Raw genomic sequence first — 27,583 nt, forward strand, 5'->3', positions numbered from 1 at the left:
CAATTTAGAAAAAAAAAAGGTTCTCATCTTCCTCCCTCACAAATGAATGAATTAATTGTTGCATGCAACAACCTTTAATAAGATCCATGTGTTCAGCAGCTGCTGTGGTAGTGCGTCGTTAGTACTTAAAATTTACAGAAGTTGGTTAAAAGGTTGGGAGCACGTGAATAAAGGGGTACACGATGGTGTTGTGAATAATGACAGCTCTTCCAAGGTTTCGTTACGGAGCATATTTCAGGCCCTACGTTGATAAATGAACGTTTTAGGACTCGTTCATGCTTGTGTAATGAATACAAAACTCTCGTACAGGAGGGTCGTAAAGAGATGTGTATGGAATAAAATTCTGTGTATATCTCTCATTGGTACAGTACTCGCACAGTGTGGCGTCATCATTGTACGAATTAAACTTGAATCTTGTTACAGTGAGGTAAATACATAACAATAATCGGCCGATGTGGCCAGAGATACGGTTTGAGAAGGGGGGCTCTTTCTAGTGTTCTTGGCACCTTTCGACGATTTTTATATGCGAAGCAGGTTATGGTGGGGGCTGTGTGCGTTGCTTTCTCACTCCTTCCCCAGGCGTCCACCCCCCCCCCTCCTCACACACTTCTTGTTCATCTGCGTCCCCTCTCACTCCTCGAATATACTTTTGAATTCAAGAAAGCATGTGCATGCGAAAGGATGTTTATGCACCTTAGTTCCGCATATTGCGTAGTTAAATGAGGAAAAAGTGATATAGAAGGAAGTTATTAGAAGGTGAAGAAATCGGCCTGAGCTAATACGCTGTGGCGTACCACTGTACACAGCCGAAAAAAAAGAGGGGGGGGGGGGCATAAGCACGAAGAAGTATGACAATGTGGGCGGGAACAAGTCATTCCCGCGAAGGTTAATGTATCAAGCTGTTCGATAAAATACGACATGTTCCGAAAACAAAGGGTTGCTTAGAAACAACTGAACACATAGTATTCTGCTTTCATGACAGACGGTCTAGACATTGTGAAATGCTTAAAACATGGTACGCGCCTCATTATATTTTTCTAGGGACTACCGTGTTGCAAAACTGGCGCATCGAAATCATACATGCGCAAAGAGTAGATATCGAAATGAGATTAAGGACGACGCGCGCGATGTCAAGCGCCAAATCATCAACAGTTGGGAGGTCATATTTCCTAGCACAGGGGCTGCTGTGAAAAGTCATTAGGACATCCGTGCTTGCAACTGCTTGTTGAGAAAACAGCAAAACGAACGCAATGCGCAGGAATACGAGCGTACTAGCATACTGTTAAAAATGAAGAAAAAGAAGAGAAAAACCAGAAGAGCGTTTCCACTTTCGTTGTGGGGAAGTGAGGACGCAACAAATGTAGAGAAGGAAGTACATAAGGGAGGTGGAAATGGTGGGTACTCAACAACGGCGGCAACAAAACTATCAAAATGATAAGCTGCAGCTCGTGACCTCATACGTATATTTGTGTGAAAACTATGCAGGCACGTCGACAATCGCTCATAGAGGGCCATTTTTCCACGTATATCGCATGAAATACAACGAAGAAGAGGGGCGTGTTCGGGGGCATGCTCTAGGGATTAGGTCGAGAGGGGTGAAACCGAGACAGAGGGTCGTCTATTGAGGGGCAGTAAATGCTGCGGCCTGGGCTGTTTCGCCAATCCAATTAGCGCGCTGGCCACCTGGATTCTACACGGCAGTGGCCGGCTCAATGACCAGCGATGTGCTGATGCGAGACCTGCGGAACGAGGGCACCATTATATTCGGGGAGGTCGCCGTGCTGATGACGCAAATGCGTAACAACACCCCCCCCCCCCCCCTTTCTGATTCATCGTTACCCTGCTCAATTTCAGGTGCACGTTTGGTGTGAGTTGCGCAGGGCTCAGCACTTTTTGGGCTGCCTGTTGACGGGAGATGAGCATCACTTCTGGGCGTTCGGGTTTAGCAGTCTGTCAATGGTTTTATTTTAGATTCACGAGCCCCATGATGTATATGGGGCTTTTTACTCTAATGATCTCTCAGTTTTGGAGATTGTTACGTCGAAATAACAAGGTCGTGAAGCGGGGAATGCAGTCGTAAAACAGATTTCACGTATGTGTGTGGTATAGCACCGTTCACTTAATTCGTATCACTGGCGTACCCTGATGGGGAGGGGGGTTGCAACTTTTCTCTAAAAAAATTGAAACTTTGGATGTGTATATATACAGACACACATACAAACTTACACAAAATACGACCTTCTAGAAAAGATCTCTGCTGACGCTGCTGTTTTACGCATGGTGAAACCTACACGCAATCGTCAAATTATGTGTACTGGCATTCAAACAAAAATTCCCCCTATGGAAAGGCTTCGGACCTATTCTTTCGATTATGAACATGATATAAGAAAATCTGTGGACTATTCAGGAAGTTTCTAAAAGTGAGGAGAGTGGTTCTGTTACGTATTCCTAAGTTGCGGAAGTTCTCGCACTGACGCTAGAAAAGATATATTAACTATATTTTGTGCCTGGCACGTGGGACTGTGCTCTTCTTCAGCGTGACATGTTAACTTCCCATTCGTGTTGTTCCTTACATGACGCCAAAAGCCTGGCTGGTGATCGCTGCTTTATCTTTTTGTCCTGGTGGAACGGAACAAGCGGGCAAAAGCAGTATAAGTGCCATGCGCCTCCAGGGTTGACAACCAAGGTCGTTATGCAGCTCTAAAGTAGTACTATGGTTCACGAGCGGCTTCCTGTACTTAAGGCACCTGTAAGCTAGCTATATAAAGGAATTCTTCCAGGCGAATTCTTGGAATGTTTCCTCCACATTCTCCATCAGCCCCTTCCTTTCTCTCTCTCTCGTATTTTGCCTACGCCAGTGGTACGCTTTGACGCAAACGTTGTCACGTGCGCACCGCCGTAATTTCTACGCAGCGCGAAGCGACCAATTCCCGAAACAGCAGTCACCACGATAGGGTAGGCGGTGACCTAAAATTTACTCGCTCGATCGTCCAAGCGGCTTTCCCTAGTGAGGCTTAGAAAGCAGCGCCTTTGTGATCAGCTGTGTAGGGCGTCTAGCGGTGAACCCCTTTTTCCCTCCAGCTGAGAATTCGTTTGCCCTCGTTTCCGGCCACGCCGCTCCGCAGGGCTAGATGCTGCGCCCCAATACTTCACGCGCTGCACGGTCAGACCACTCTCACGTCGTCGGTGCCTTTCTGCCGCCGTAAAGTATTGCTGCGGTCGAGATGACAGGCATAAAGAGGGGGATGCTGTTGTCTGGACAATATAGACGGCTATTCTTCAGCACCGAACGACCACCACTTTTCTGCAGCGCGCAAAACCGATGGCTTTTGAACGAAGTGCCGGAGGTGGCAAGTGAGGTACATAGGAGCATGTAATTGGCACCTTGATTTACGAAATACATGCTTACAGCAATACTGTACGCGATGCCTGTATTTTTAAAGTTGTTGAATGTATTAGCGGACCCTTTTTTTGAGTGAGTGGTTATTGGACACGTGCAACTCATGACCGAAACAGACATAGAATCCAAGATATGCGAATTGCATGTAGCGCTTAGTGTAGCTATAGCTGCAGCTCAAATGAACATTCACCAACACATTGTCGAATAATTTGAATATGCGCCGACAAACGTAAAGTGGTGCTGGCGAAACAGCGTTTTAATGTTAGAGTCCTCATTAAAAGTCACTTAGCTGAAGGCGGAAATCGAAAGCGAAATATTGCGAAATACAGGATGCTCCGCGCTGATCGCCATAAAGGTTTCCAGTATCACTGGACCTCTTCGTATTTTTTGGTACATAACTGTAGTTCACCATTATTAATTTCACAGCGAGGAAGATCACAGAAAGAAAAAAAAGAGAGGAACAGAATGAGAAACACTAAGAAACACGGAAGAAATAAAATTAGCAACCTGGGTCGAGTGAGTCACTTAAGAAAAGGAGTTTGAAAATGATTATAAAAATTTTGAAATATTGTTAAACAAGCTAAGAAATCGGTAGAATGTATGCTCGGTATATTCAATGTGTCAAACGTACGCATCATTTTATGATAGGTGGTTTTGGAATAGCGTATTTAATGTTTGCGTTGCTTGGGTACATACGCTATACCTATTATAATGTGTGCACGCACAAGCACAGTAGTGACAAACGCTAACGCAAAGCCTTGGTCACCCTATTCTAGAAGTGCTTATGTTACAATGTATCTTTTTTTTTTCTTCTTCAGCGAACCCTCAAGACTAGTGCTTCGGCAACAAAAATTGCGCAGCGGTAGCACCGACAACAAATGTTGACCCAAATCGCGAACACAGGTCCACCTGCTCTTGAGTCAACTCACTAAAACTCAGATCGGACCGCGAGTCGTAGTTTGGTTCACACCGCAGGTCGCGGGTTCGAATCCCGGCTGTGGCGGCTGCATTTCCGATAGAGGCGGAAATGTTGGACGCCCGTGTACTCAGATTTGGGTGCACGTTAAAGAACCCCAGGTGGTCGAAATTTCTGGAGCCCTCCACTACGGGGTCTATCATAATTATATGGTGGTTTTGGGACGTTAAACCCCACATATCAATCAATTATACCCAACGGCTCAATGCTTGAAACACGCCTTGATTTCTACGTGATCGCTATCAAGATAAAGTTGTGGCGGCCTTGCTGCAGATAAATGCGATGTGTGAAAACAACGTACAATGCCCTGCTTTGGATGAGGCAATATATGCCAGTGTTTCTCAAGAAGGCCACTATTCGATTAAGCGCTTCGGTCGCTAGTAGGTGGCGCACCGCTAGACAGTTTAGCTTAGGACTATGGCACGCGCTCGCACGTCACGTAAACTTTGGCGGTTGGCAGCAGAAGCCTGTGCTTTGCAGATTTTATGTTGTGCCCAACGGGAGTTGCTCTCGCGAACGCAGGGGCGTGTTTGCAGATTTTGACGTGCGTATGTGCGGCAAGAGCGCATGTGCGGCAAGAACGTGCGTATGTGCGGCAAGAGCGTCAGCTCCTATTCCGCCTGCTGCTAGTGTGCCTCTTTCCTGAACTAGCGAAACAGGTGTGACCGTCGACTGTTCATTATCGCGCATCTGGACGCTGCTGTAGTGGAAGCACTCGCTGTGACGACCACAAAAGTGAACTAGTGCTTTGACGTGGAAAACAACGCTGCGCGGTTTTCTCTTCATCCTCAATAGCACAAGCTCTGCGAGCATGCTACGGTCTACAAAACCGGTAGGTTACAATGGTGCTTTTTACAATGATGATACGAGACAGTGCTGTTTTGCCGCGTAAGTTCCTATAAATGCATGATATCAAGCGTAGTAATAGGCTACACTTATAAAGTGCTATGATGTAACTCAGTGTTAGCCGTATACTATTACTTGCATGTATTGAACATATTTACGCGGTTCGTACATGCGTAAAAATTTAATAGGCCATGGATACTAGCGTAATGCGACGTAAAAAAACATGCGAAGTTGCGTTCTATGTTTGCATACGCATTCGCGTATAGTACGTTTGTGTAGCGTGTCTTGATGCTCGATGCTAACTATATGCCAACAATTGAAAGCCTTGACGATTGAAAACGGGAGCTTCTGTTCATACCTATCATAAGCACTTGCATATATAGTGTACAGAACGCAAATTATAGACACGCTTTCGCATTAGCGGAGGTGCGCACGTGCAAAAATATCACTATATACACGTTATCGATATGCCGCCTGGTCCTAAAGGAATTCGAGAACTCTTGCATTATTACACTATCGTGATATCATTTCCAAGCGCGTGTGAAAGGTCACTTTTCTTTATCCCACCTTGCTTGATGTATTTAGTACAACAGTGTTGCATCACGCCATTTTGACATACAGGTTTTATAAAAGTTTCAAAATGCCAGTTTACGTGCACCTCGAAGACAGCTTCAATAATATGGTTCAAATTCCAGCACACATATAAAACAAACTAAGCTTGTGCCAGAGAACGAAGCGAATGCCGGGGTGCCCTCGAGGAATACCCACCCCCCACTCAAGAAAAAAAAAATGTTCGCAATTCCTGCCTATAAACGCAGGTGTCTGGCTGCAAAAAAAAACACACAAAAAACATGCTTGTTTTGATGAGAGGTCATCCAAATTGAACCGGTGCGAGGAGTGATAAAAGAGCTGTGCTTTCTTTGAATGGCACCGGACAGCTCTGCGCATGCCTCGTTGCTCTTCGTTCCCGGCTTCATTAACGCTCGTGTTCATCCGCTCAGCTTGTTCGTCGATGGCCCGTTTTGGCTGTCTTGTATATCTTTCGCAGAGTCATGCGCAAGGCCGCCCAAGGCTACGGCAGCAACAGCGGAGTGTTCTCCGCAATTAACGCTGCCTCTCATTACGTACAAGGGCAGCTTCGAGTCGCGCATACCGCGGACCATGCGGCGGCGCATTATCTTGCAGATGTGCTCTTCTAATGTTGAGTGGGCTTGAGAGGGCAGCACCGTCCTATAGCGACGTCCTGGCGGACACGATGAGCGCGTTGTTGTTTCTGTAGTTAGTTATTCGGTGCGAGCGTCAATGCAATGGTCTGGTCTGGGGCAGATGGTTTAGGGCGAGCGCCTGCAAGAGAGACGCGAAGCTTGCTTCATGTATGTGTGCCCATGGTGCATTTCGCTTGTCAATCTCCTCTCATCAGGCACATGAGTACCCACGTTTGGAAAAAAAAATAAACAACAGGTTGTCTTTTCAAGCGTATTCAGAAGCTGTCGCCCATCAAATTTCGAACCACAGGTCAGCAACTCGCACTTCATGAAGGGATATTAAATCCAAATCCTCGTATGCCTCGTCGAATGTGGCAAGTGACCGTCGGCGTTTACACAAGTGACGCTGAAAATCGTCGCCACCTGAGGACGTCGCAAGTGGCGAAAATTGTGGCGCAATCATGTCGCCACCTGATGGCGTAACCACACTACACAATCATGTTGGGCGAATGTAAGCTGATCCCAGAGGCGCAGCAACAACACATTTGGGAGAAGTCAAAACGACTAAAAAAAGGGGGATTTCGCCTTGGAGCCGTCTTAGGGAAAAACATTATATAAAGCCACACAACTTTTTATGAGAATGAGTGGCTCATAAGTGGCTAACTATGGTAGGGACGGCCCAATGTAAGAAGCGACCGCTGTTACCGATTGCCGAAGGAAGGGTAAGACAGTTTAATGACGCGCCATGGCATAAGCTACGTTATGATCCGCAAGCTCGTTTATGGCAGCTGACGTTCTCTAAGACGTTAAGTGACTCGGGAAGCCTTTTGAAGGAAAGTACGAAGTGCCGCGACATGCGACACAAAAAGCGCTCAAGAAGAAATGGGGTCGATTATCACTTTTGATGAAAGGCAAGAACAAATCGCTGTCGCAGCCGACGAGCCCCACCAAGTTAGAGAGAATATCGCGAATGCAGCAAGCGCAGAAAAGACGGGGATCACACACACACACACAAATTCTTAGCGAAATTGTGATGCTTTCTGCCAGCTATACACACGTTCAGTGGGGTGTGGCACCATCAGCCGCATTGTAGTTGCCTCTTGCGCCCTCCGTGTCACCGAAGAAAGTTGGAACGGAAATGGTCGTTAAGGAAAAATAAAGGGTCCAAGGTTTGTTTCACCGTTTCTGTCGGTCGTGCAGGCCTTGCTTTGTAGCCGCGATGTTTGTTACGTTCGCCGTTTCTTGAGCGCGCCTGCTGTATAGACGATCGAGGGAAGGGTGCTGTGACGTGGCATCTCGCAAGAAGAGGGTGACCTCTCCGAGTCAGATTGATACCAGGCGATTGTGATATCCGGTTCCATTTACATGTTGTTTCAGCATTCCATTCACTTGTGAGTCCGTTTCTCGTGCTTCGTAGGGCACGCTTGTATCTTTTCACCCCCGCGTTTTATATACGCATCTTCGCTTCCCACTGTTGCCTGATGCCGGAAGTGATAACTAAGGAAACACTTTGTATGTAAACAGGTTGCCCCTTTTCACAAAAACGTGTTGGTTGTTAAAAAAAAATGCAGCAAACTTCATGCACTCTGCAAAAGTCGTAAAAACCATGAACTTAATGCACAGCTTCATCAAGCACTCCATGCATGCTTTCGTCAGGTTATGCATTTTTTCGGGACTTTTCGTAAGTCTTTCTAAGTATTCCTATTTTTTGCAACATTTTCTACACATATATGTGCGACGCGTGATTTTCTAAGTGTATGTGTGTTGCATCATGGCTCGTTCTTTGACACTATGGGAATCTACGGGGTGACGACGTGCTTATTCACCACCACGGAGATTACTTGTACTACGTGCTGCAGAAAGCTAGAGGTCAAAGTTCACACCGAACGCCGCTAGCTCCAACGCTGGCTCATGAGTTTTACGTGCCCTTAATCTCGCGTGCGCGCGCCCAGAAATAGAGTCGGTTACGTGCAACGAGTAGGGGTGTCCGACGATTCGAGTTTCGAATTTCAGTAAAATCCGACGATTCGAGTTTCGAATTTCAGTAAAATAATTCCTGATCAAATCATTCGATTTTACTTTGAAAGTAGCTAATATTCGAAGCAACCTGACATCAGTGGAATAAAAAGGACCATGATTTTCATTAAAGTTGGCATACTAGAGAGACGTCATATTAACCGAAAATAGTGAAGAATTTCTTGCAGGTCACACGTGTACATAAAAACCAATATCGCCACACGCAAGCTTCTGTTATCAAGCGTTGAGCAGGTACGCGACATTTAATTCCATGTGCTTAATTCTTGAAACTGTGCCGCTGATTTGTAAGGCTTGACTAGTATGATATCATGTTTACCTCTACTTTATTTGACAAGCTGGTGGCAGTGCATCCAAAGGTAGAGCTCTCTGGTTCAATAAGGGCTGTAAGGACACAGCAAATATTCCATGAAATGTTTTACTAATTCAGTTTATTATATTAGCTACACAAGTAGATAATTAAAGCATGTCGGGACTGACTTTTTCAAAGCATGCAGAGTGTTTTAATCATTTGTGAAATCCTGTATGAGTGCATCTCTGCGGAGGCTTGCTGTTAGGTGGTGAGGCGCCGCCTTACGGAAACATGGCGTCACCCGAGTCAGTTGTGTCTGTGCAAGATACCTCTCAAGTTGTGCGACCAGTGAGCCATCCCTCGAATGTGCGTGGTTTTCTAAAGCCGATAAAGCAGGTAGTTTTAAACATTCTTGAAAGGGATCTCGTCGAGTGTGGTGACCGCGCAAGTGGGTATTCATTTACCTAGAGGACCGCCAAACTGACTCAGTTGAGCGAGCGAACGCTGTATCAGTGGAAAACAGAGGTGGAGGACGTCGGCAATGTCCTATCACCAAAAAAGTGTTCTTACTGAAAACGCCATGATCTGACGAAAAAGTACGCACGTTAAAGATCCCAGGTGCTCGAAATTACCAGAGACTTCCACTACAGCGTCTCACAATAATCATATGGTGCTTTTGGGACGTTAAATCCGAAATATCAATCGTGATCGGACAAGAAAATGTCCCGCCGCGGTGGTCTAGTGGCTAAGGTAACCGGCTTCTGACCCGCAAGTCGCGGGATTGAGTCCCGGCTGCGGCCACTGCATTTTTGATGGAGGCGGAGATGCTTAGTGCCCATGTGCTCCCATTAGGGTGCACGTTAAAGAATCCCAGATGGTCGAAATTCACAGAGCCCTCCATTACGGCATCCCTCATATTCATATGATGATTTTGGGAAGTTAAAATTCACACATAAATCATCAATTACTCAATCTGACGAAAAACTGCGCAATGTCGACCTGAGTGTTTTGCAAAGAGTGGTGCATCACGTTTTTGAGAAAGACGAAATTCCAGCTGTCGCGAAAGTCGTGCAGTGTTTCAAAGACGAGGCGCTACCGACGTCCATGATGACGATGCAGAGGATCCTGAGAAAGCTACGAGAAACGCTGTCGGAAAGCCTCTTTTCATAAAAAACAGTGCACATGATCCAAAGTCACCACTGGTACCTGCGCCCTATAGCGGAGCTGCGAATCCAGACTAAGCCATTTTTTTTACCGATAAAACGGTGGTGAACGCCGGTTGTACGCGTAGTCGGGTGTGGATAGACTGCACTGTGCAGTCTCCGTACGAACCCGTCGACCTGGTTTGTCGACTGGTCTTCGATATCCCAGTGGAAAACCCCAGAAGCTGGTGCCGCTGCTACCAGCTGGCAGTGTTATAGCGATGGATAACGAGTCATTTCATTCTGTGAAGCAGGAAGATGTGCCGTGCATCGGTAACCTCAAAAAGGAGATACAGGCCAGGATTTCCAAAAAAAAAAGTGTTGCGTAGAGCACCGACAAGGTGAAAGTGGAGCTTATAAAGCTCGTCGACAACGCAACTCCAGGTTGTCTCGCTGGTCGTCCCGTCGTAAAATATAAGCTAAACAGATTAGATCAAAAGTTACGAAAATCAAAAGATAGTTGGTAAAGCACACCTACTTCCTTACAGATGGGTCCACCTGTTTAAGGGACGCGACATGCGCGTAAGCAAACTTATGAAGTGCGCTCTTTCATGATTGTCTGAGAGCGCCCGTACCTTTTACCACACTGCCAACAGGTTGTGAAACGAAGTATAATGCGAAGTTGAAACACGTGGCACATCTCTTGAAGGTGAAGTTTGTCTTGAAGGTGAAGTTGAAGGTGAAGTTGGCACGCAGATTCGACGAACGTCTTAGAGAGAAATATTAATCTGAAACTTCTGTCTTGCAGGAAAACAGAGACGTTGGCTTTAACTGTGAGACTGCTTTAAAATAAAAGAAAAAGAATTTAGGTTATACAACATCACATAGCGTGTGCCAAACAGTATAGCCTCCGAATGAAACCACAACTTCTGAAACCTACTGTGGATAGATATGAATAAAAAAAAACAACAATAAGGAGAGACGAAGGCTTGTTTGTCATGAGCTTGCTCGTCTTTTCAATCTGTCTTTTTTTAAAGGCAATAGTCTTATCTAAGAATATTTCAACGCAAAAGTGTTGGTCTTCCTGTCTTTATGTTCATCGTGCAGTTGCACGCACGATTCAGCCACGCGGCGAAAGTTTAAGCACCTTCTCAATGTTCAACCACCTTGATATACTTGCTGGGTTCATGCTTGAAACATCGTCAATTAAAAAACAAATATTACCCGTATTTTACGTAAACGACAATACGTAAGTGTCATATAGTATGTTGCTTTATTCAGGTTTTGGCCCCAGCGGCCCTCACCACCAATGCTGTCATTTATTCCAGTTCTACAGATTTCGCATCACCACCACGATTTTAATATTTTTTACATTTAACTGCCTCAGGGCGCGGAATTTTATGCCCCTTTACAGCTGCGCAACAGTACCATTGCTCATGTGCTCATCATGTAATTTCAATAATGTACCATTACTCTTCGCTCATCATTGTTCATGGCGCTCTTTGGCCAAGCATGACCTTTGCGTCATTAAGAACCTACATATTATCGTCATGCTGCTTAATTTCTAAAATGCTGTAATGAAGAGAGCAAGAGACAACGCCTGTCTTCCAGGCCGGCTGTTGTTATTCTGCGTCTTCGTCTTCCTCTGCTTCTCTAGTCTTGCATGCGTGCCAAAGCACCGGTGTCATTCTTGGTCATCACACTCGGCCATGACTGCGAGCCTCCTCCGGGGGGGGGGGGGGGGCACTGGCTGTTTCGCAGTGGCCGGACGCGGCCACGTTGCGACTTGGCCCCGGAAATGTCGCAGGGGTCAGTACCGGTCACGCTGTGCCTATACTTGGAGAACTGTCAGTATCTGTCAGGCAAGCTGGCAAATGAGGGTGAGCTCTATCATTCGTCATGTGCTAAAAAATATAAAAAATATTAGCAGTGACCTCAACCTCAATACCAAAAATGATGTTCTTAAAACCTTATGTATGCCGGACTTTGCTCACTTACTAATGAAAAGTGTAGGGCTCAGGTACTTTTGGAACAACAGTTTCAAAACCAAGTATGTTCCTCTACGTCGTCCACGTCCGAAGAACTCATTTCTAGTACAGAGGCAAAAGGATACGGGACTGTTACGTTTCTCCGCACTTCAATAAGTTGCCTCCGACTTGTGTTCTGCGCATCCGGACTAAACATAAATTAAAGAATCGTTCTTAGTTGAATGATTTATTTATATTTGTAAGTGAAGTAGTTGTTCGCTTTCCTGTGCCATTCCTATTTTATTTCGTTTTGTAATATAAGCAAAATGTTTAACTTCAAAGATGGCTCTTTTCCGCTGCTGCCAGGCACTGTCACTCAAGACCCATGTGGCTATGGTATAGGCCTGATATGTGTACTACGTTTGATAAAATTAGCATTAAAGTATATTATTATTATTATTATTATTATTATTATTATTATTATTATTATTATTATTATTATTATTATTATTATTATTATTATTATTATTATTATTAATATTATTATTAATATTATTATTATTATTATTATTATTATTATTATTATTATTATTATTATTATTATCTGGTGGGCGGCTTTGATCACATCGCCATGCTCGCCGAATACCGGAAGGTTTGCCTTCGTCTAGCGACATTCTGGGAAACTGGGCAGAAAATGGCCGTGTTCCTCTTAGTCTTCTTCTGCTGCTCCAGTCTCGCATGCGTGTGAAAGCGCCGGTGTCGTTCTTGGCCACCACAATGCATAGATACGTTATTATAATGACCGCACAGTTTATTACGCTGCGTTAACCGTGCGACGCTATGAACGAAAAAGCGGCTGTTCTCCACTCTTCATTAAAACGACAGGGTGTTGCCACCTACCAAGGGCTCTGCGTTCTGGAAACACTCCCGTTTCTTGAAGTTAGTGCCAGATAGCGTCCATATCTCACGCAGAGCCTACTCACCAACTTTCTTGCGCAGAATGTCAAATAAATGTTTTATTCCCTCTCTCCACACCGAAGGCTATCGTCTTCCTACGATCTTTGCCAGAGACGCAATAGAAATGTGGAATAGCTTACCTGCTTCGGTTGTGCAACAAACGACGTCGTTCAACTTTAAACATGCGTTAGAAAGCCTTCCCTGCAGTGATAATTGCTAACTTCTGCCGCCAGCATTTGTTTCTCGATTCGTAATCCACATAGTCATAGTCACTAGCGTCTGTTTCTTAGACTCTAGACCAGTCTGTGTGCAAAAGATTCTGGGACCTTGGGCGTCTGCCTGAATTGCGCAGAAAGCGACTAAAGCACTCCTACTTTGCTTGAAGACAACAAACCTGAGTGACCGCCTGTAAGCTGTGTGTGTTCCCCCGAGTGTGCTCGTAATTGTGCGTACCTTCTTATCTCTCTGCAACCTCTTTTCTCCCCTTCATCCCTTCCCCAGTGCAGGGTAGCAAACTGGATGTGCGTCTGGTTAACTTCCCAGCCTTTCCTTGCATCTTTAGCTATCTCTCTCTCTTCTTTTCCTGATGATGATTATTTATCTGTTATTCCTATGTGCTATTGAATGTTGATTTATTGTGTCAATATTATGTATTATGTAACACCCTCCCTGTAATGACCACAAGCACGAAGTTGACAGTATCAAATAAATAAATATAAATAAGCATGCAGATACGTTGCCAACTTTTTGTTGCTGTTGTTAGGATGCATTATGTTCGTACGGCGAAGAAAATAATTGTTTTTCATATCTGGATTGAATGACACTCAAACATATTCCTATTTTATCCCGTAAAATTGTATTGAACGCATATATATTACCGCTTTCGAGTGAAGATTTGTTCTCTGAAGGTAATTATTACTAAGCACGCTAAGCCTGCAACTCTTCACTCCGTGGAATCGCAATGCAGGTGCTCTGCGGTATTCACAACAGCAACACGAAAAACAGCATCAGCACAACTAACCAACTAAAAACACCCATACAATACATACGCGAAATAGGTTACTGAAACCGACCTGAACACTACGACTGAAAGACGACAGTATTATATACCTTTCTCTATATTGTTTATTGAATGAATGAACAAGCGTGCTTCGACGTTTCAAACATTGATGCAGACATTGCACTGAAGTATACAGTCAGCGAAAACGTGTTTCATAATGCGCATCTTAAAACTAGAAATCTGAATATGTAACACCATATTGAACAGTGACGCATAATTACGGAGAACCTACGTGTATAATCTGTACTAGTTCACGATTGTGCACAATCACGGCGTTAACAAAAAACCTCAACCAAAATACAACAGATACTTAGAGTGCACTGTCTGTTGATCAAGCAACGGTGATCACAGTAACAAGGGGTGCATGGGCTGCAGCTGCACTTTGCGAAAGACACTTATGTCACAACTGGGAGCTTAAAGGGACGCTAAAGAGAGGACAAACTAATTGATTTAAATTGATGGCATGCACTCTGAGGACTCTAACACGGGCAAATTCACTATAGCAGGTTTATCAATTGAGCAGATAACCAAGGTGTATCATTTTTCAATTTCGCGCTGACATTCCCCCACGTTACGGCACTAGTTTACAACTGAACTTCAGGCACCTTGGTGCACACAACATTTCCTGAAACTTTGTGTGCTAAGTCAATGGCAAAGTCAACGTCATTCTTACCGATTAGAAACTGCGTAAACCCTAGTAGGCGCCGTTCAAATATGTGACATCACGGTGAATGGTGCGGAAACATCGTGGAGTCACCATCAACATTTTTTGACGTGTTTTTTTTTTTTGCTTACTAAACTTATTCTCTCAGTAAGCGTGGTTTTTTTCGGTATCGTGAAAGAGTAGTTTACTAATGCGAGAAAAATGATTTGCTCTTTAACGTCCTTTTAAAACGGACACAGACTACTAAGCGTAATGATGCACCTTATACGTAGATGGTGGGAGAAAACGCAGGTTGCTTGCAGGGTGGTTATATGTTTTGAGAACATTGTAACAATGAACGGTCATGAATTTGTTGGGCGTAGCCTTCACCAATGCCTATATACTCATTTAAGATAGGGATGGCCGACAGCGTGGAGTGCAACGACTGTGTCGTTGATGAGACTATTGAACACATCTTATGTTACTGCCCGGCTTACACAAACGAGAGGCTCCAACTGCGCAGTGTCTTAAATCAACTAAACAGAAGTGATTTCACTGTCGAGAAAGTATTGGGATCAGAGCACTGCCCATCCAATTCCCGAAAGGCAACGAAAGCACTGTTGCATTTTCTCAAAGACACCGGCCTGTTTCATCGTTTGTGATGGTGAAACTGTTACGCGTCAGCCCAGTCAGTGACCTTTTCTCTCCCCCTCTATAACTCTCCTTCCCTTCTCCCCTTCCCCAGTGCAGGGTAGCCTACCGGGGCTCAGCACTGGTTAACCTCCCTGCCTTTCTCCTTGTGTTGTCTCTTTCCCCCTCTCTCATGAATGTGTCAATCGATACAAATGAAAATATGTGACTGGGGTTGTGGAGGCAGGTTTCGTCACATTGTCATGACCTGGAGTGTTCTGTGAAATGAACATTTGGACACTGGACGTTACAGCCACAGTAGCAGCAAATATGCAGAGATGCGCTACGCTCTACGTAGCTCAGCATGTGGTGCACTCAAGTAAACGAGGCCTATGTGGATCTTAAGCTATATATAAAGGTGTCATAATGCACCCCCCCCCCCCCGACTAATCTTGCTGCTATAGTAATACAATCTCTACAGTATGAACACTTATGCTTTTTGTCAGGGGCATTTTCCTGCAGTCATGATGAGGAATGAAAAGTGCCCCGAAATGACACCATCTGGTTGCCACTGCTCTCGTCGGTAGCTCCAGACGCCACTGGTTTGTTAAAGGTCAATCTTCTACCAACGTTTGAAAAAAAAAAAAAAAAACATGGACAGGTTTGCTCGCAGACGCTGACATTATGTGTGCTCTAACGTGGATTTCAACACTTGGTAACGCCATTCTTATCGTACACGAAAAAACAATCACACTTTAGAAAATGAAGAATAAGCATAAGGGCTCAAAGCCTAATGTAGCACTGTACACAAAATTAACAGTGGCTTCTCGGACAGGAGCATCATGGGCCGCCATCGTATTTGACACATGCATGTCGCAGTTCCTGAAAAACTGATAAGGTCAAAAAGCCTCGTGTTGTGAGGACACCTTTTTGCCACGCGATTGAAGCATTTTTACTGAACACTTCAAACTTTGCCTATCTCGAGGGCTACATGACTCCTGCAAATACGCAATGGCGCAGCGCGGTGGCGTTGCGGTTACAGGGATCGGCTGCGGTGCTCGGTTCCGGTGCTAAGTTCGATTTCGGGCACGGTGGTCGCGTTTTTGTGGAGCCGAAGTGGTAGAGGCCCTTGTAGTGTTCGATGTCAGTGCACGATAAAAGAACACCAGGTGGCCAGAACTTCTGGAGTCCTCCACTACGGCGTCCCTCATTGATCGTATCGTGGTCTTGGGATGTGAAACACACGGTATTATTTATAAGCAATGCTTGTACAGAACGAAGCCTATCAAGAACAAGGCTTTAAACACTCAGGAACACTTGCTTAAATACGAAATATTGCCGTGGAGACTTAGTTATAACGTTGTTTCATGAATATTCGCGGGAGACAGAATAAAAGTGAATGAGGTAATGCTCATATAGCTGCTGTAAAAGAAGCACATATTGAATACTCTCTCAAATCAGCTAAAAAAAAGGTATACATTCGCTGAAATAATATATACCAACCCGAATGTACTTAACGCAGTTCAAATTATCTGTACTTATGTCCACGTTCACTAGTCTGATTCCGCGACTGAGGATGCATTCCTTTCAATGCTCTCACATCCTTACGTATTTTTTTCTCACTCCCTCATGAACGACCAGATGCACCAAGACTCATCGTAACACAATGTGCAGTTGCTCGCACGCTGAATGACACGAAAGCAGCAATCGACTACAAGAAATCACAGTTATACACACCCTGTCCGTGGTGTGTACAGGCTAGCGCACCACATTCGACGCGCCGCACGAAGTGCTGCCGTAGTACGACCATTATAGACGGCAGCAGGGAAGCAAACAAGGAAACTGGCTTGGATGTTTCGAAAACCGCTTGCGTATCGTGTAACACATGTCCGCGATTTCTTTGAGATTACCTGCTGATCATCTGTCCATCGATATCGCCAGGGTGATGAATGACGTCACAATTATGCCGGCTGAACTTGGCCCTTGGAAGTCGCTCAAGGCTCCGCTGTTCACGCCTTCAGGACGAGGCTTAGGCTTGCGTGGAGGTTCTGACTTCTCAAGCGCCTTCTGCTGGCTGAGAACCATGTCAATGTCGTTTTTGGAAACAGGGTTGTCCCCGCTGACGTCTTCGGCAGCTTCTTCTTTTTCTCCCCGAGTACCGGATGCTGGTAGTGATACTGTAGGTATCGATTCAGCAATGTCTTGGCCCATGTTTGTTGCGCTACCTACGTTGTCAAGCTTATCGGTTGCAGTGGGTTCAGCGTCATCGTGATCGTCATCCAAATCTTCGTAATCGTGGCTGTCCGGCATCGGGAAGGGGGAAGATGGGGAAATGCTGTGAGAGCCATGCAAACTGGGATGCTTGTAATCTTCGCGGCAGCCGAGTTGCTTTAAGCTCAGTCTGGCCACTTTGGAAGAACTTCCGCTACCCGGCTTGGCAGTCGGAGCTACGTCGGTAACGTCAAAGTCGCACTTGACGTGACGCAGTTCCCGGCGAAATTTGTCACTGCGGGTGACGTTCTCCAGGTGCAGCATCCAAGCGATCCGACAGTCGCAGCTGAACTGGTTTCCTGCGTCATTGAAAGAAAAAAAAAATGGCCAAATTATAGGAACTATTATAAGAACAACCGTTTTTTTAATGGAAAAAAGCCAACTGCCACATTGTGGTATACATGCAACATAATACACATGAAAAACAGTGTTTCCGCATGGTAATAAGCGCATCGTGTCTAGTAGCAGTTCAGTACTAGCTAGGTGGTTATTTTATTTCGCCCTTAACGTATTGCAGACATTTTGCGGCCAGACACTGAACGCGTTCACTCTTGCTTAGCAGGGCAACGGTTGTCTACCGTGAAAAAAAAAAATAAAAAAACGCACGTACCACACAGCACCACACAGTAAAAACCACACAAAAAACGCTACAAAAATCGAAAAATTTTTTTTAATCAACTTGCCATTGACGTATGGGGCTCCGCACATAAGGAGTGCGTATCGTATCAGCCATTCACACTGAAAAATCAACTGCTACTCGAAAGTACGTAATTTATTTTGCAAGTTGATAGCTAGCACCATGACAAATAAACATTAAAAAAAAAGTCTGTCACACGCCTTCGCGAAACCAGAGGCCATTGAAACGCTGTGAAATACCACTGGGTAGGGTGTCACAGCAGAGAGTAAAACAAGCGAAAACAACGAAACAAAACGTTGAAACAGACCAAACGAGCAAGTTAGCAGAGGAAACAGCCGCGTTGGGGTCTTATATAAAGGGCGCTAGGTGGCACACCTTGGAAGCAAATAGAAACGGCTAAAACCAGCCAAACAGAATAAAACCGTGACAAGGTCATGCCGGTGGCAAAACGAAGGGGACGTACAAGGCGTCGCGAGGCGGCGCCCGCCAAGAGAGCGTGTTGTTCCAGCGGCGGCAGAGACGCTTCGCCGACAGCCCGCCGTATTTCATTTCCGGCCACCGCCATGGTGGAGCCCTCTTCGGGCACCGTCATTTACTTTGCTCCCCGTTTGTAGTTCCCCACATTCCGTCACGCTATTGCGGTGCAGCGCCGAAGAAGCTACAACTGGTCTGAACAGAAGCTCCGATTCCAGCCTTCTGTGCGTCGTTTTCGTCTCAGTCGTGAGCATATCCGAGACCGCGTCGTTCAGATCGGAGATCAGGAAACGGAACGGAATGCAGTACAAAATCGGAGGCAATTGACACTAGATTGCTGCCCCAAGTGCCTCTGCTTTGAATAGGTAAGACTGTACTACAAGCTCTGGTAAAACGGGAACCCCCCCCCCCCCTTTTTTTTTTAGGTGCTACCGGAACCACATCAGCACGTGCCGTAGCTCCCGCAAACGTCTTAGCCTACATCGTCAACTGTCTGAAGTGGCAAGCAAGCGACAGTTTCAGAAGTGGGAGCTAAATTACAAGTTTGGGCGATGAGTGTGCGTGTTAAAGTATGCAAGTTCTCTTAAAATGTGTGGTATACTTTCATCCCAGCATACTGTTGATGACCCTAGCACGTACTGTACGCTTTATTTCAGTGCTGCAAAGTTCTACAGCGAACTCCCTGCATCGAATGACAACGCGGAAGTGGCCAATCGTCTGGGCGTCGTGGGGACCCCACGATGGGAGGGCGGGAAAAGCAGACATAAAAGATAGTTGAAAGGAAAAGCAGCTGGGTGGAGCAAACACGAGGCTGTGAGAGGGAAGTTAAGAAGCCCGGGCACTTGCGCAGTAGCCCATAGCGAAAAGAATAAAAAAAAAAGTCAGGAATTGTGGTGAGCAGACAGGGCCGGTATGGAGCTCGTCGTCCATGGATGCGTCATCAAAAAAAACGAGAGCCGCTCCTCGCCTGTCGCGAAATGGTTTCTCCACAATGAGAAACGGCTGGAACGCTTACCTTCTAGACTTACCGGATAGGCCCGGGTCCCTTACTATTCTCTTTCTTAGTCTCTCGCCTCTCCGGACAAAAATAATCAACCCTGAGAAGCCTTTCTACACGCGCTCTTGTTCTTCCGCCCCAAACTCCTTATCATACCGAGCCCGTGGTCCTGCTGTATGCTGTGGTTGGCTCCATGCCCGGTATGAAGAGCTCGCGCTTAGGCGCGACTTTCGAAATGCTGGAACGCTTTTTTTCCCCTTTGTAAACTATTCTGATAGTTTGCTTGATTGTTGTCACGGCTGAAAGGACTTATTGCTTGCTGTCGCGGTCTTGACTGAGTGGCAGTGATGGAGCTCTATGCGGACTGGTGCAGACAGAAGCGTTATACGTTTAGAAGGCGCCGTGGAATAACAGTGCCCAGGTTGACATTTCTGGAGAACGTAGAAAAGAAGCGTGTATTCACCCTCACCTCTCAGCATAAGCACGCGACGTATAAAAATTAGTGCGCAGAATCAGGTCTTAGAAGAGCTGACAATAAATTAAGGAAACCTTAAAGCGGTCTTAAACCACTGGAAGCTATTCAGGCAGAGATAACACGGGTAAAGACACTGCATGAGCGCGCATCATGACTTTCAGCGCGCGTCGCCAAAGGTGATCGGTTACTTCTTTTTTGATACGTGTGCGCGTAAGCGTTGTTATTCTGTAATCTTTGCACACTACAGAGCGTTGCACCGAAACGTGGCGACACTTCATGGCAAGAAGCGCAGCTGATCTAAACGCCGTTCCTCATTAATGTCGGCTCCCAGCCAATAGCAGCAGTGTGCTCTTTGACTTTACGCAGCTTGCGCGGCGCCTACTGGAGTGAGTGAGGACTCTGTATGATGAAAGAGCACTGGGGGAAGTGGCAAATTTGTGTTTGACTTGTGAACTCGATAAGCCGCTCACGGCTACTCAGTTTGGGTGAACTGTTCACTGCAATGTTTGCTGTTTGTAGAGTGCGTTATTTCACAAAGGCAGATGGATGGTTCAAGACCCCTTTAATTCAATAAAGAAATAGGTGTGATTCAATTAAGTGAAAATAAACGATTTTGTGATTATAAGCATATTGTTGCCCTCGAAGGACATAGACGCAACTAATCAGCTACGCAAGAAAGAAAAAAAATAGACAACACGGCAATCAAAATTCTTTTCCCCAGTTTTCGAGTTACCGACGCGTGGAAATACTCAAACTTTAAGGACAGTATGGTGGGGGGGGGGGGGGCAGGAGACGTACGTAGATGACAGATACATTCATATGCAAGAAAGAATGCGTGCTTATGCGCCAATGGTACAATTGTCACAATTATTGATGTACGTGGCACATCTAGAAAACAGACCGAGACTGTATTCATCAGCATATAATACAAATAAACAAAGCACATTCCATTTTACGCTCACTTTTCCTTACATTTTGCTAAAATATTCGGGCTGGCAATGTGTTGGACCGCAAGAACTACATTTCAGCTTCAAATTCCTTTCCACAAAGGCCGTTTCTTTATCTGTATCCGCGAGGCACGCTTAGTAGTTAAGAAGGAACTGTTTCTTGCTATTTCCGCCGCACTGCACGCCACAACAGTGTACCAATATAGCTGTAAATGTAGTAGTGTCCTCAAGTCTGTTATTCGTGGATGAACTGATCGTAGGTATTCCGAAGCTGAATTTTCTGACGCGTTGCGACAGTTGGACGATCGGCCACTATCTGTACAGTTGCTACTGGAGCACTGTCCTCGTCTTTTATCGGCTCAGAAGGCAGTTAAAGCCCTCTTGAGCTTTTTGAGGTCTACGGGCTTATGTGAACGCCTTTGCTTTTGTGTAGCGCCGCCTCTGCATACGCGTCAACTCATTGACTGGGAATTTTTTTGTCTCTTTCTCTTCTTTTTCCTCCTCCTCTCATCTTTATACTCCCCTTTCCCATTCCCTCAGCCTAGGGTAGCAAACCGGGCATGTGCCTGGTTAACCTCCCAGCCTTCTCTCTTGTTGTTCTTGTGCTCCACTGAAGCGGTTGACGAACTATATAGGTGTGTACCTTTCAAGTTGGCAGGTAATCGTGCCATTATTTACTACCCCCATTTCCCCAATTCCTGTCCTTTCTATGGCCACTTCGGGCATTCCGTATATGTTAAGAGCGATAAACACAGTGGATGATTGTTGCGCTCATTCAGAAGAACAGCTCACGTAGAAATATTTTGTTATATTGTAGTGGTGTAAACCTTGTGGAAGAAAAAAAAACACAGTATGTGGGCCTGGGTATCGCTTCCAGAGTAAATGGGTAAGCACCATGTTCCAGTTCTTGTAGTGACGCTGTACAGGTGCGCTACCAAATTAGGACACACATGGAATTCGCTCGTATATAGACGAGAGAAAAAGAGAAGGGAAACAATAACAGGGATATCACATGCACTCCGAGAAGCTCGAGCAGTGAGTGCTGTGCTACCAAGCAGGAAAGTGAGAGCAATGAAGAATGGTAGGTTTGCAGCGAAATCGAGCTCGTCGCAGGCAGAGCAAATGAAGAGGAGTGACCAACACGACGTGAGTGCTGTGTTCACTTCGAGGAGATATACAGTCGGTCCCCTGTCCTTTTTTCACGTGGCGCGTGAACATGGCTGCGGCAAGAGATAGAAAATGAAAAAAAAGACAAGAAACTAAAAAAGAAACAGCAACAACAAAGAATATATGAGAGGAAACATCACAAAGTAAAAATACAAAAAAAACAAATTGCTGGTACAGGCACAGAACAAAAGCCTTTCCTCGCTCGATACATGCATGCGCACGCATAGAAATTAGAAGCTAGGCTGAGACAGGAACACGGTCCCTCATGCATTTCCCTAATACTGCTGGAAGGCGAAAGGCGTGTTCTTTTCCTTCTCACTCGAAGGTATTGAGTGTGAAGGTATTTTCCGTTACTCCCACATTTCTCAATCATAAATAAAAGTCGAATGATTGATTGATCGATCGATTGATTGACACCCTCTCCGTTTGTAACTGTACTGCACCCAACATGGTTTCGCACCGCCCCAGGTACCAAAGGCATTGCAAGCTTTTAGCACCTCTGTAGGTCCGTGTGCTCCGATTTGGGTGCACGTTAAAAAACTCCAGGTGGTCGAAATCCCTCCAGGTGGTCTAAAGCCCTCCACTACGGCGTCTCTCATAATCATATGGTGGTTTTGGGACGTTAAACACCACGAATAAATCAATCACCTTTTAGCACCTCACGTGATTTTGCAGTGCCTACTGTATTAACCCCCTTTTGACCAATAAATGGTGTGAACGTAACAAATTTGGGCATCCTATGGCGGCATGGATGATGATTTGTTGACGTCATCAAATAATGAGTAGCTGCATTTAACGTCGTATTTAGAATTAAACCAATTGCTACACACGTTTTTTTTTTTAAATTTTGAAGCTGTAGTGATTATTGGTTTTGGTCTTAAATGAACTGCTATCAGACTGGTCTGTCTTGTGTACTCTTGTTGCCTATCGTGAGTTTTTCAAGAAATATTTGAGATAAACAACACACCTGAAACGAGGTTTTAATAAAAAAAAAGGGTCAAAGGGGTTGTAGCAGCAAACAATCAACTTAATCAGTCAATTATCTGCTCTAAATTAATATTAGCCAGTACGAACCAACATTAGCCAATACAAATGAGTGCTGGTCTAATGCTAGTAAACGCGGCAGTTGAAGTACCTCGAAATGGTAGGCGTGCGCAGGATTCATAGCAGAAGTGAGCGAAGTTTAACTTCTACAAGTCCCCTCTACCAACCGCCCCCCCCCCCCCCCCTCATTGCTCACGCCTGTTCATAACGCAGTGTGTCACTCTTTTACACTTCATCCGGACCGTCCCATATATTTCCGACATCACTCCCGATTGCAGAATAAAGGTAGATTAGTTTTACCACTCGTCGCCCTTTAGAATGAGTTTTAACGGACGATGACATCGGTGCTTCAATGCGAACCTATATCTTTTATTCCCCTCACCCCTTTCCCCAGCCCAGCGTAGCCAGCCGTTCTAAAAACTGGCTAATCTCCCTGTCCTTCCGCTTAAACTTCCTTCTCCTCCTCCTTCATCTACGACTCCCTTCCGCGTCAGAAAGAACTAACCACGGTAACCACCCCAGTGAGTGTTGCTGGCCCGTTAGTCGCGCAGGTACAGCGGAGAAGCATCCTGCTAACAGGGGCACATCGTTGCACGAGCGTGCCGCTGGCTGCGAGGTCGCGCTCGGTGCCGTGCTCGTGCGGTCGCCACACCCCGACAGACGAGAGAGCGAGGTGCGATTAGACGCGCCCCGGAACGTGACCGGCCACCCCGCCCTTTGCCTCGTTGCTTCTCTCTTTCGCTTTCTGTCTACCTCTTCCGCCGCTTCTCAAACCACATCCGTGCAACCCGGCTCGATTGTTTTATGATCCGAGGACCCACAGCACCGTCTGAGAGCGGTGGGGGGATATCCATATGCAATTTCGCTTAGCTACATTGATGCGTACATAGACTATAGATGTGTGCAGTAGTACTTATTTGCTTTTTTAGATCAGTTAAACTGTAAAACAAAAAAAAGAAGATTAAGAAGCTCGAGTAGGGATTTTCGTGACAGAGCCTGTCATCCAACCCCCAAAGGCACTGTTATAACTATCTTCGTCGTCACCTATCAACAACACTGGTATATGACGAGAAAGCAACTTTGTTGTTGGAGCTTCCTAACGCGCGACAAAAAAGGCAGCACGGCTCTAAACGCTGTCAATTAACAGCCCGTAAGCTCAATAGAGGCCAATAATACTAGTCGTAGGGACTGTCCCATTGTGTTTGGGTGCTGTCCCCGACATGGCCAGTCACTCAAATTTAACACGACAGCTGGAGGAAGCCCTTAAAAGAGGTGATCCACGGGACCAACTACGAGCTGTGCAAAGTGCACGAAAACGGGCCGAGACTCGTCATCTTCCGCAGCTACGACATAGTAGTTCCTTAGCACCCCAATAAAGTTGAATGACAGACTTCACGGTCTTTAAATACGTGCGTTCAATACAGCGGTGACTCACTTATCTTTGTTTACTGATGTCTAGCCGATTCTTCTTGTTTTTCCTCGCAGGGGCAATGTGTCAGTGCCTGAAATGTGCTGTGACATTCTTTGTTAAGACATTTCTTTTTGTTTCTCTATTTAAATAATCTCTTCATGTTCAAAATGCGATTGTCAAAGCCGCTTTATCTGGTCAACGTGCTGATTGCCATCATATCGCAAATAAAGAGCAAATTAGATGGGTCAAATTTATAGTTCCCGCTGTGTACGGTCTGAGATGGCCACGATATCAAAAGTGAAAGTAGTGCCAGTGATCCCTCTCATTTTCTGCGATTTTTGTAGACTATTCATATACTGTCCTATACAATGCCAGCTGTAATGGTAGGCACAACGGTGGTCGGTGGAGGATTGGCAGAGCTGACACGCTCGACAATCTCGCTTAAAGTAGCGCTTGCGAGCATTGCGACTGCTATATGAGATCAAAGCTCCAAGCTTCTTTACTGAGTAACAAGGCACATCTGCGAAAGAGCACTCAGTAAAACGCACTGTCAAGCACGTACGAAAGCTGGCCAGATGGGTGGCCGGCCAAGAATTTCAGCAAGTAATGACTGGTCTTATTCTTTTCAGGTGGTGAAGGGAGAATAGAGATGGCCTTGAACTATTAGAATTATTTACATCCTTCTTCGACTTGATGCTTGAAGGCCAACTCCTGCAGTTTTTCGAGGTCAATAGATCTCAATGAAAATCGCTGGGTACATTACTTTGCACATTTTCATCATTCATGCCAAATTACAGGCTTGAAAAATGCGCTGATTGTTTGCAAATAAAATTTAAAGATTGCCTCAAAAAGCTCCCCTTGCTTGCCAGAAATATTAGCAACACTGTCTGTGTGACGTCTTGTTTGGCATGTCGACGGAATTGACGCAGCCGATGGCATCGTTACTTTGGCCGCTACAGCGTTTATTGTGCTAGCCACAAGGCGACAATGGCGGTGTTGAACACGAGTATAGCACGGGAAAGCTTTCTTCCTTCCTCTGTGGTGTTAGGCCAGCGCTTCGCTGGTCTAGCTTTGGCAGTTTTCATATTCCGCGGCGGCGGAACTAGTATATGGCCTCCGGTTCTTACCAAATAGTATGCCATACGCAGACAGGGCGCCTTGTTAGGTTTCGGTTTCGCTATTGCACCTTTTGCTTATCAAAAGTCATTTTCAAAATTCCTGAGCATTTAAGCCATTGGGCTCGTCACAGGAGTGTCTCAGCAACATAGAAACACTATTACCTTCACATGGTCGAAAAATCACCGGAGTTGGCCTTTAATGAGATGCGCTGCCTTGGAGGGTGGCCTCACGGCATTACACTTAAAATAATTCCGTGCACTCGCATGCATCTCAAGGAATGACGGAATCCGTGAGTAAGTGTATTCCGCCGTACGAGCCTTAAGATACAGCTCCGGATCATATAACTAGCCGAGGAGGTGGCGGCCAAGCATGGCCTGACCCCCATCCCTCTGTGAGAAATACTACTTCACGTTAATTAAATTGCTTTTTGACGAAACTTTTGTTGCCAAGAATTTACCGGAATAAAGACTTCATCCTGAACCTTCCCATTAAAACTGTCATTCTTATGTACACCTGTATAGAAGGACCAAAAATGAATTTTGACCATTTGCAGTTTTTGAGGCGCATTTACGTATACGCACAGGTAAAGTTTTGCTCTTCGCTTCTGTCCAAACAATGCCACCATTACCGGATGCCCAACCCACGCCTTCGGGCTTGATAGCGCTCAGCCATAGGCGGGACCATCACGGTAGCCAATTTTAAACACTATAGTCTTTCTTGGGATTCTTGAACGCAGAAATTCTGGTATGTCTTTTTGTATGTATGTCTCACATCATTGGGCCACCCGGCTAAGTTAAAGCACTTGCTGAACGCTCAGTCGTCTTGAATGGGTGGCTGCGTTCACACTGTCAACATTGTCGATCAAAAAGCAAATACTACGCACATCTGAGGAGCAACATCAATACGTAAGTATTAAGTGGTGCGTTCTTTTACTAGAAAATACATAGGTACGCAAGCCTAAAGATCCTAGTGCTTCTTAGGCTGCGCTGAAAACGCACGAAAGAAGGCCGACAGGAGACTATCGTCTTTGAACGACATTTGCAGCGAAGCAGGCTATTATGCGGCAAATTTTTTCTCATGAATGTTTGCACTAATTCAGTTAAATTAAGCGGATGGACTTGTAGTACTCCACAGGCTGAGCTGGCGAATATTTGACCAGTTTCGAAATGTTGTGGAACATTTAGCTGACACGTTTGGGCGATCTTTTCGTATTTTCTATTGTAATAATTCAAGAAGAGCACAATACCATGTCAGCGTTTTCAACAATTATGTGCAGTTTTGCAGCATATACTGGACGTGCACGACCACGGCCTACCTGCGATGACTTCCTAGAAGTATACGCACGGAAGTGAAAATATTTGAGGTCCATGATGTGCTTAGATTTAGGTGCATGTTAAAGAACCCCAATTGATCTAAATTTCCGGAGCCCTACGCTACGGTGTATCTCATAACCATATCGGGGTTTTGGGATGTTATAGCCCAATTGTTATTATTATTATTATTATTATTATTATTATTATTATTATTATTATTATTATTAGCATTATTGCCATGCTGAAGATGACAAAAACGTTCATGTAATAAAAAATAAACATGCAAAAAACGTCTGGAAGCGCGGCCAATGCCCCAGGGACAGCCTAACAACCAACCACGACGGCTGAGAAACCATCATCAACCACGACGATTACGGCCAAAGCTGTCAATGATAACGCAAACGATGGCCCGAAAGCTACTCAGCAACAAACATCCCTTCACTTCTTCTTCCGTGGCATTGCTTGCAAAGCAAGCACGGCAGTGGACGGGACAGAAACTTGTAGATGGAAATGAAGCACGCTCAAGACGTATACGGCTCCACGAATGATTGTTTAATTGAACACATGAGCACTCGC

At 45.4% G+C, this 27,583-nt stretch overlaps 1 protein-coding gene across 1 annotated transcript in view; it reads right to left on the bottom strand.

Annotated features, from left to right (window-relative positions):
- Nucleotides 1-16,609: 16,609 nt before the first annotated feature.
- LOC119171934 (uncharacterized) overlaps nt 16,610-27,583 on the bottom strand; it is a 41,497-nt gene continuing 30,523 nt past the window's right edge. Inside the window, exon 3 of the mRNA XM_037422831.2 lies at nt 16,610-17,722. Within this exon, the coding sequence (XP_037278728.2) occupies nt 17,070-17,722 (653 nt within the window). The 3' untranslated portion in view covers nt 16,610-17,069. The remainder of the gene's footprint in view (nt 17,723-27,583) is intronic.

This window comes from Rhipicephalus microplus, chromosome 4 (genome assembly GCF_043290135.1).
Source record: "Rhipicephalus microplus isolate Deutch F79 chromosome 4, USDA_Rmic, whole genome shotgun sequence".
Taxonomy (NCBI): domain Eukaryota; kingdom Metazoa; phylum Arthropoda; class Arachnida; order Ixodida; family Ixodidae; genus Rhipicephalus; species Rhipicephalus microplus.